The sequence below is a fragment of the Hippopotamus amphibius genome, chromosome 5, assembly GCF_030028045.1.
Source record: "Hippopotamus amphibius kiboko isolate mHipAmp2 chromosome 5, mHipAmp2.hap2, whole genome shotgun sequence".
In the NCBI taxonomy this organism is placed as follows: domain Eukaryota; kingdom Metazoa; phylum Chordata; class Mammalia; order Artiodactyla; family Hippopotamidae; genus Hippopotamus; species Hippopotamus amphibius.
Window position 1 is genome coordinate 115584241 of NC_080190.1, and position 10832 is coordinate 115595072.

A 10832-nucleotide genomic window follows, 5' to 3' on the forward strand; every position below is an offset into this window, starting at 1 on the left:
CTAAATTCCCCAGAGTTTTGTACAGCAAGAAATTTTGAACCAAGAAATTGTTATGGGCTTACAATCCTGGTGTTTTTGTCCCCTTTGTGCCTTTGTAATGTGAAAGTGATGGGAATTGGTGCTAATTTTGTGCGTGTGTGTGTGAAAACCTCAATTCCTTACTTCTTTTTTAAAAAATTTATTTATCTATTTATTTGTTTATTGGTTGCCTTGGGTCTTCATTGCTGCACACGGGCTTTTCTCTAGTTGCAGTGAGGGGGTGCTATTCCTCGTTGCAGTACGGGCTTCTCATTGCAGTGGCTTCTCTTGTTCAGAGCACAGGTTCTAGGCTCACAGGCTTCAGTAGTTGCAGCACAACAGTTGTGGCTCATGGGCTCTAAAGCGCAGGCTCAATAGTTGTGGCGTACGGGCTTAGTTGCTCAATGGCATGTGGAATCTTCCTTGAGCAGGGATGGAACCCATGTCCCCTGCCATGCAGGTGGATTCTTAACCACTGTGCCACCAGTGTAGTCCCTCAATTCCTTACTTCTTTCCAGTCATTTTATTGGACTGGGTAAAGAGTATACCAATCAAGTTTTCTGAGGAGAAGAAAGAAAAGATTCTTAAAAAAAAAAAAAAAAAAAAAAAAGATGTCCAAATTGATATGTAGGGACTATGCTTTACTTATTTTTTTTAAAGCTCTTTATTGGAATATAATTGCTTTACACTGTTGTGCCAGTTTTTGCTGTACAACAAAGTGAATCAGCTGTATGTATACATATATCCCCATATCCCCTCCCTCCCTCGACTCTCTCTCACCCTCCCTATCCCACCCCTCTAGGTCATCACCCATTATCGAGTTGATCTCCTTGTGTTAAGCAGCAGCTTCCCACTAGCTATCTATTTTACATGTGATAGTGTATATATGTCAACACTTTACTTATTAACAAGAGAAGCTCATTAGTGGTAGGTCAGTGGGGTAAGTCCCAGAGTTTATTTGGACTTGAAGAACATCCTTCTGCTTTATACAAATACTGCATCACCTGTGATGTCTTAGGACAGTGACTGGGAAACAGCATGTGAAGTGGTCCATTCCCATGATGGATTTCAGTGTATTTTTATATGACTTCCTCATCATCAAGCATATTTGTTTTTCTTAAGTAACAGTCAGTTTCTTCAGCTGTTATTCCCCCGGTAATCAGTATCATTGTCCCACAGGACAAAAAATTACTTTTTTGATTCAAATTACTTGTTTCAGTTTTGAAGGCTGAAACATTTTAAACATTTAAAAATCATCGGACCCTTGGCAGCATCAATCCTCTCTGGAATTCTCATTTCGTCTTATGTTGTGGTTGATGGCCCAGACCAAGAGTGGGGACTTTTCAGTGGGCATCAAAGGCTTCTAGTTGCTTTGAACTGGGTGACTTGTTTTTTTCTTAAATATCAGATTTTAATTTGACTTTTTGGGGGGGGAGGGTGGGCATGCCATGCATCTTGTGGGATCTTATTTCCCCAATCAGGGATTGAACCCAGGCCATGACAGTGAACGTGCCGAGTCCTGATCACTGGACCACCAGGGAATTCCCTGGGGGGCTTATTTTTGGTAACATTAATACTTCGAAAGCACCGTTTTCCAAAGAATGCTGGTTCAAGGATCTACTGACATTCTTTAATTTAGTTAAGGAGTTTGCTCTGAACTTCTCATTGAAAACAAAATAAGTTATTTTTGAAGAAGGAAATTTTTTTACCAAAGGGGTAGTTGAATAAGAAAAGGAAGAAATAGTTACTCCTTTCTGCTTGGCCTGACTCAGATACCAGGGGCTTGGGTGATTTGATGTGGATGCAGAGGTGAAGGCAAGTCAGCAGATGGACGCCACAGCACAAGGAATAAGTGGAGGGAGAGCAGACATATCAGGCATTTGTCATTTAAATCAACCTTACCTTAAGTTCCACTGATTATGAAAAAGTATGGTTAGGCCAACCAACCAACTTCCATTTCCCCAAGTTCCAAAAAAAAAAAAAAAAAGAGAGAGAGAGAGAGTTTTAGGTATTTTAATGATGTTAAATTTTTAAAAATCAAAACATAGTTGATGCACAATATTATGTTAGTTTCCGGTGTACCACATAACGGTTTGATATTTGCAGACATTATTACCATGATCGCTACGGTAAGTCTAGTAAGCCTCTGTCCCCATACAGCATTATTACAATATTATTGACCATATTCCTATGCTATATATTACATCCCTGTGACTTATGTATTGTATAAATTTTGTACCTCTTAATCCCTCCCCTTCATCTATTTTGCCCACCCCAAATAGTGTTACATTTCAGTCGTAGTGACCATATCTCCTTTTAAATGAATACAGCATATTAAAAAATGTATCACGTGGGGGACTTCCCTGGGGGTCCAGTGGTTAAGACTCTGTGCTGCCAATGCAGGGGGCATGGGTTTGATCCCTGATTGGGGAACTAAGATCCCAAATGCCATGCAGTGCAGCCAAAAGATAAAAATCTACCACTCTCAGCCTCCTGGGCTATTAGCCCACCTGTCCTCTCTCCCTTCTTCTCCTCCTCCTTCCCTTCCTCCCTTCTTTTTCTTCTTCCTTTCCTTCCACTCATCACTTCCTTTTATAGACTCTTATTGAGGATCTGTGGGCTGTCCCGATATGTCCTTCAGATGCAAAGGATAAAAGGCATGGCCCCTGCCCCTGCCATGGAGGAGCTGATGGGCGACAGACTCACAAACAGTTTCAATACTGGGTGAGAGTGGACAAAATGGAGGTATATACAAAATGCGGTTGGGGATATGGTAGCGTCTGTGTGAGTCAGGAATTTAAAGGAGGCGTAGATGTTTGTAAGGTGAACAAGTTCGCAACTGGGGACACATTTCAGCAAAGGAAGTAGCATGTGATGAAGGAAGTCTACTTGGGTAGACATTTTTCCTTGGCGAGTAAAGAGATGTCCACATCATAGCCCAAACAATGAAGCTACTACTCATCACAGGTGCTTCATAAGCTGTAAAGATGAATATTATGCCTTCATTTTTCCCATAGTCCAAGAGCCATTTGATGTGGTTTCCAACTTATAGGGGACAGTGCTTCCCACATACTCTTCTTGCATCCAAGGCTAGAACCCAAACCACAAGAACTAAGTGTACTGAGTTTTTGTGGATCATAAAGGGTTCTATGGCCACTTGCGTATTTAATAAAAAAATCTGATTTTTTAAGTTTAAAGGGATTCCCTAATTGCATTTTTTTTGGCTGGGCTAAGAGGCTTGTGGGGTCTTAGTTCCCCCACCAAGGATTGAACCCAGGGCCACAGCAGTGAAAGCACTGAGACCTAACCACTGGACTGCCAGGGAACTCTCCTCCCTAATTGCATTCTTATCAATAGAAATTTTTATGTTTAAAAATGTGTTATTGGGACTTCCCTGGTGGTTCAGTGGTTAAGAATCCGCCTGCCAATGCAGGGGTCACGGGTTCGATCCCTGCGCCAGGAAGATACCACGTGCTGCGGAGTAACTAAGCCTGTGTGCCACAACTACTGAGCCTGTGCTCTAAAGCCTGCGAGCCACAACTGTTGAGCCCACGTGCCACAACTACTGAAGCCCACGTGCCTAGAGGCAACAAGAGAATCCACAGCAATGAGAAGTCCACGCACCACAACGAAGAGTAGCCCCCGCTCTCAGCAAGTAGAGAAAGACCGCGCGCAGTAATGAAGACCTAACACAGCCAATAAATAAATAAATAAATTTATTAAAAAAATAAAGTCTACAGTTATAAAAAAAGTGTTATTGCTTTTTAGACATTTTAGATCATAATATGTCTAACATAATAATAATAAATTATACAATAAATTTCATAAAATGTCTAAAAACCAAAACACATTCTGACTGAGTTGCAAACTGAAAGACTTAAAGTATTTACAATTTAGTGAACGTTTCTATAATAAGAACATTATGACAAGATGTGATATATATTTATAAAAAATCAAGTAACACAAGCAAACCTCTCTCCTTAACTGGTTTTAGAGCAAACAAGCATCCTGTTAATTCACAAAATCTGTTTCCTCTTCTAAGATGTGCTAACTATTAACTGTTTTTCTTTTTCTTTCTCCTGACAACACTAGCATACATTCCTACTCCAATTTACTTCGGAGCAGTTATTGACACCACCTGCATGCTCTGGCAACAGGAGTGTGGCGTGCAAGGCTCTTGCTGGGAGTACAATGTCACGTCATTTCGTTTTGTCTATTTTGGTTTGGCGGCTGGCCTCAAATTTGTTGGCTTCATTTTTATTTTTTTGGCCTGGTACTCCATTAAATACAAGGAGGAAGAACTGCAGAGGCAGAGGTGGAGAGAGTTCCCTCTGAGCACTGTGAGTGAGACGGTGGGCCACACTGAAGGTGCCGATAAGTCTGCCCGGACTAGATCCTGCCCCGCTTTCAGCACCCAGGGAGAATTTCACGAAGAGACTGGTCTGCAAAAAGGGATCCAATACGCAGCACAGACCTATCCGGGGCCCTTCCTAGAAGCAATAAGTCCCTCCCCAGACCCGGGGCTGGAAGAAAGCCCTGCTGCCATGTAGCCTCCCTCCTGAAGCTTGAAAATGGAAGACTTTTGTTGGTTGAGTTGAATATGGCGACTTGAGAAACACCTGTGCCTTCTTTTCTTTCTTTCTTTTTTTAACCTCTGAAGACACAATCCTCAAACCAACAAAACTCAGTATACACAGCCACTATTGATTGAGGGCTGGATACCTCAACAAGACTGAGCCTTCCCCCCCTTCTCTCCAAGAAGGAGTTTCGATAGATTTGTTACCATTTCTGAGATGTTAATTTGATGCTCATACTCCAATATGGTATCAGGCTGGGTGCATGGTTAACAAAATCATGGCAGGCATAACGGCGGTGCACATCATTAGCATACACTCCGAACAAGGGTGAGCTTGACCATGACTTTGCATTTACAAATCAAAGTTTTTAGATATGAACACCTACTGTGGTTCTGCTACAAAGCACAAGTGAATTTGCCTCAACTATGCAATTTGGGAAAATGTAAGTGCAGCATATTACCTTTGCTTTCAGAGACTAAAGCAGATATGTTTCTGAAAAGAGGAAGCTAAACTTTCCCTAAAGTACTGTTAATAGCATTTTAAGCCATAGCAGAGCTAAAAATCAGGTAGAACTTTTCCAATGCTTCTAAGGAACCATAAGCGTAACCTGAGAAAGGGAACAGCTACTTCATTTCATAAGACACATTGTCTTTTAGTCTGTCTGCCCCACTGTAAAGGAGTTAGAGAAACTGCTGAATTATGAACCTGAGAGCTTGAATATAAACTTCAGGATTCTTTCATAAGGGGCTTTAACACTCATGTGCTAAACACTATGGCTAGAAACTGTAATTTGAGATGCATAGTAAGGAAAGGAACTGATGGTTTTCTCATCCAAAGAAAATCGCTGCAGAAATTCTTTAAGCTTTTAAGGGCCCATATAAGGGTTGTTGAGAATTGTAACCTTGACACTCAAAATAGTTGGAGAAAGAAATCCCACAGAAGTAAGACTAAGTCTCACCTGATCATTTTAGTTATATACCTGGAAGCAGTAGCAAATCTGTAGTTTTCTTTTTCATGTGCAGAAAATTGCCGTGGTTGCTCGGAAAATGGAGTCACTTAATCAGGAAAATCACTTTGAACACAGGAGGAGGGAGATCTGTGAGCTGGATCTAGGTTATGATCCTAAGTAATGGTTAAAAATTATTTAAAAGAAACTGGTCTGTTGTAACTGAATCGTACCTTATCCAAATCATTTTATACCTCCCTTTAATTTCTTTCTACTGTAACCTTCCTGAAGTGATTCTGAGAGAGGATTTTTCAGTTCCTAAATGCGCTTGGCATTCATCATCCATCATCCTTCTCAGTACCTCCCAGCACACCAGTTTGATTTAGATGCCACGCAGAATGGTGGTTCTTCAGGTAGATGCCTCCTGACAACATTGTGGACTGATGGCAAGTTAACTCATGGAATCTGGTTGATCAGAAAAAGAATTATGACAACACAGACTTAGAAGGGACTATAACATACAGATATCAATATGATTATCAACTGTTTCTGCCAATGAGCCTATGCTTATGTAAGGCTAATTTGGGAAATGGTTTCCTTGGCTGATTTACAATCTTCCGCAGAAGGGATGAGATTGACCCATGATTCTGGCTTTTTGCTCTCCATCCATGGCTGCTTAGGTGGAGTTGTGTGAATATTCCTGGATTCAAGGTTGTTTTCTTTTCTACCTAGAAATGACATTGGTCAAATGGTTCTCTTGGTTGCATGCAGTTTATGGAGAGGGTTCTCACTGTTAGACTAATGTCTACAAGGGGTAGAGTCAGTGGTCCCGGGTGAGAGGACTTCCCTTGGAGCAGACTTGTTCAGCTAAGTCATAAGAAGCATTGTTGCCTATAATTACACTGTGTCTGTCAGTTATTTGTCAACTTGGTGTATTGTGAAGGTCTTCCAAGAAGTTTGCTGATTATCTTTGTGTCTACTCTGGGGCCTTAGGGATACCTTTTACCCTTTGTGGGAGATCTTTAATCTTTTAGAAGAGAAAGTTTCCTTTTGTGTTGGAGCTAAAGATATATAGATTGGGAGGAGGTGTTTTCTTAATTTTCCTCTGCTGGTTAAGAAACTGCATTGAGAGAATTTGGGTGGGATTAGCACCTTTTTTTTTGTTGTTGTTGTAGCTAAAATTGTGTGTTCCAACACTCTTAGAGTTTCTCTCTTCCTAGTAGCACATTTTGAAAAGGAGCCACTCTTTAGAAATCTATCATCTGAAACAATGGATTCATCAGGTGTAATTAAAGACACCCTCCCCCTTCTCTACCTTGGACAGTCATCCAGTTCAGCCACCATTGACTGAGCACCATTTCCCTACGGGCGCCATTTTACGCAATTACCATCTGCCAACCTATGAAATCGTTTGGGTCGATTAGGCCAGAATTCAAAGAAATTGGCCTGAACTGTATACCACAATGTTAATATTGTACTTCCTCGAGGATCTGGTACTTATAAATAGCAGGTATATCATTACTGTGTTGTTGGTGAATGTGGACTAAGTAGTAAAAATCATGGGGGACTGACGTTTTGGAATAGGTGCCAATTAAGAGTTGTCCCCAAAACACTTTGGGTTGTGGTGGCATCATTAGAATATTACGTAGTCAACTAAAGTGACTATTTGATAGATGACACCATTTAATTGTATATATGAGGTCCTTATATGCTTGATAATAAATTGGTCGTGTTACTTTTAGAGTCACCACTCCTGTTATAATTGCCACTCTCCATGCGCTTAGGCTTCTGATTACTTGTTTTTTGGAAAGGTCACCTTGTTCTTTTAAAAACTCTATAGATTAATGTATTATTTGGCTTTAATATGCAAATATAATATCCTTGAGTCTAGCCTATTAATTTAGAAACCCAAGGGGGTGGAGAGGGCGGTTGGTACACATTATTTTGGATATCTTCTGTAGCTTGAAATCCTTATCCTTTGTAGGTGGATTTAACTCTTGAAAGCAGTCAAAAGTCATTCAGAACTAGAGTGGGGGAAAGAAAGGAGCAGCAGAGAGGAAACACATCAGCGTTTGTTGAATGTTGACTATTGGCAGAGCATTTTGTCAAGCACTTATACATCATGCATTGAAATCCTCTTGATAACTTTGCAAGATAATTATTTTTATTTTTATTTTGTTTAAAACAGATCATGAAAACTGAGGCTCAGAGAGGTAAAGGAATTTGTTTAGGATTGTACATAGTGGCCAAGTCGGGGTTCAGACGCACATTTCTCTGTTGTGCACTTCTTACACTACGCAATGCTGTACAGTAGTTTTGGTTAACATAGGTAAGATGTGACTATAAGAGAGTGAGGTGAAGCATCTTATTTTTTGATGTGTTACTGTTTCTGAAGAGTAGAGAAGTTATTATTTCCTTGTGTAAAATAGAAAAAAATCTGTGGGAAACATCAAATTGAAGGTTTCGATTTTCAAGGTAAATTTACATTTCTTTAGCTAAATCTTATATTCACAACTGTTTGTCCTAACATACCTCAAGTATTTATTTATAGTTCCTATTTAATGTAGAACAGATCCAATTTTGTTGTTAACATTGAGTCTCAATAGAGTTTCTGAAATGAAACATGAGGAAAGGTGGTTCAGATTTGTTGAATCTGGGTTTTGGGGATTTCAGGTGTATGCTTCCCCCCTTCAGAATATTAACATTTTCATTAGTTTTTTTTTTTTTTTGAATATCGCTTTTAAGTTTCCTAATAAAAGTTTTACATGAACATATACAAAGTGTTACATGTTAAGTGAACAGATACAAAACGTAATGTGTGCTAAACCGAGCCACCACTCGATTGTTACCAGTCGTTACCATCAGTAGCTGCAGGAGCGAACAGGAGTATGTGCCTAGAAATGTCAGCCATCAAAGAAGGTGCTTACCTGGAGCAGGTAATGGCAATCCTACCTTTTCACCAACCACCAAGACAAGTCTCCCTTAGTCTGCATTTCCAGCTTCCATACTTTGGTGGACTTGGAGCCAGAGAGTTTCTTTCTGGAGCCTGTTTTGTATCAACTGTGGGTGCACCAAAGAGAAGAGAAGCTTCGTAGTTTGAATGGACCGGAAGCATTTGCAGTGATTCTCTAGTTGTGCCCGAGAACAGCAGGAGAGCCCAAGCCTAGGGTGGTAGCCAATTATACTCTGTGATTTTGTGTATACTTCAAACATCCTAAATGGCAAAGAAATATGAATATAACTGTTGCTATATAGGTGCATATTGAATATTCTAAGTAACAGATAGATATCAAAATACTACATAATCCCAGAATTGCCTAGACTGCAGGTTTGCTAATTCTGTTATACAGACTGGTAGGTATCCTTTACACACACATATTTGCATTTCCTCTTTCGTAGTACGGAAGGGAGTGCCATGTCTGACAAGGCAAAGTTCCTGGCCTTGTGCACTTTATCTTTTCTGTCTCCTCTCCTTTCCTTACCTTCCGGGATGCTGCTGGCTGTATCTGTCCCAGACTTTTTGCCACATTGGAATCAGATCTGTGTATGTTTGAAGAGGTTAGTTTAAGTACTTCATTTTTCATTCAGCCCTAGGAAGGGTCAGATGTGATGAAAACCCTCCTTGGGTATTTGCTTTTGCAACATTAAAAAAAAAAGCCTTGGTGCTAGAAGTATTTGATGATGCACGTTCACCACAACAATGCACAGCTGAATTCACAGTATTTCACTGATAAGGGGCTGCATGTGCTTTGCTTTTGGAAATCTGGAGAACTTCTCAGAAAACAAGCATTCATGACTGTCATTACTACAGTTAATCCATGAACTTTACGCTGCAAAAATGAAGAGGATGGGGGGGGGATACTTTTCTATGGAAAACTCAGTGCTTTTGATATTTATTGTAGCAAGAATAATCAGATGCTAAAAATAATTTCAGAGAGAGGGGAAACATATTTCAGGTCATCTTTTCTTATTTCTTCTCAAAAAAAACCTTACACCCATGTTAAGGTGTTTTTAATATTGGGGTTTCGAAGGTGGTGTCTTTTTCTGGTATTCTACTACTACACATTAAAATTGAAGGAGAAGATACTGAAAACTAAAGTAATTGCAGGGACATCTTAAACCAAAGGGGTGAACAAAAGAAGTTTAAAGTTTGTATGTAGAAATGAAAAATAAGGATAATTGGTAAGACTTTACAGTGGGCATTTTTCTTAAAATACATACCTCTACCCCAAATATTAATTTAGAAGCACGAAACAGGCAGGTCAGCCTCTAACTCTTTAGTTAAAGGAAATGTAATACTGTGTCAAAGAAACTGACATTAGGATCCTTGTGGAGTGTGTGTTCAGTGTGTGTGTTTCTGTGTGTAGGGGTGTGCTTGTCATGAAAGGCTGTTTTGAGTTGTTGCATAAAGGAGTTTGATTTTGTGGTTTTTAAAATGAATATTTATTTGGAGACCTCTTAGGATAATGTAAAAGATGTATAATTTCCTGTGTTTAATGAAATCTATTGTCAATGTACTAATAAACCTTGGTTTACAACATCTTGAATACTTGATCATTGAAAATTCAGAAAAAAAGCCTAAAAAAAAAAAAAAGAATAAAGTGTGCTGAGTGAAATTAGTTTGTCTCTTAGGATTTTTGTTGTCTGAAGAGATGAAGTAATGACGTCAGTATTTTCTCCCACTATAAACACAGAGGGGTTTGATGGGATTAAACGGGCCTCAACTTACTCTGGAAAATGGCAGTAATGAACTCCCTATGCAACTGATAATTCTGCCTTGAAGCCAAATGTCCTACATGTGAACTATTGGGACTATAGTTTTAGGAGCCTGCAGTAGCACATTTTCTATTGAGTCACCAAAGAGAATAATTTTGAGCATTTCATCACTTACCTATTTAAATTGAGACAGAATTTGGGGTTGCAGAACTATATGCTTTGGATATGGTTGGTGTTGGTCAGGATAGGCTAAGTTATGCTTAAAGAACATGCCAACCCTCAGATCTCAGTGGCTTCATAGCGCAAAGGTTTATTTCTCATTTACAGGGTATGTCTATGGGAGTCTGTTCCACGCAGTCCCTCAGGGAGCCTGACAGAGGTTCCCCCGTCTCGAAGTTGCACCATTTGGAAATTTCAGGGTTGGTTCTGGTTGCTGAGGCAAAGAGTCCAGGGAAAGGCAAAGGGACTTTTCTCTTTCTCAGCCTGGAAGTGACACACATCATATTGCGTTTGTCTGAACTAGTGCCGTGTCCCTGCCTAGCTCCTGGGATCTCTGGAAGTGTCAGGAAGCAGAT

At 39.9% G+C, this 10832-nt stretch overlaps 1 protein-coding gene across 3 annotated transcripts in view; it reads left to right on the forward strand.

Moving 5' to 3' along the window:
• Positions 1-4568, forward strand: part of SLCO5A1 (solute carrier organic anion transporter family member 5A1) — a 140660-nt gene extending 136092 nt beyond the window's left edge. For 2 of the 3 annotated variants that reach the window (XM_057736284.1, XM_057736285.1), the window contains one exon: positions 4111-4568. In XM_057736284.1, the coding sequence (XP_057592267.1) occupies positions 4111-4568 (458 nt within the window). The remainder of the gene's footprint in view (positions 1-4110) is intronic. The other variant, XM_057736286.1, reaches the window with a different exon arrangement.
• The last annotated feature ends 6264 nt before the right edge of the window (positions 4569-10832 follow it).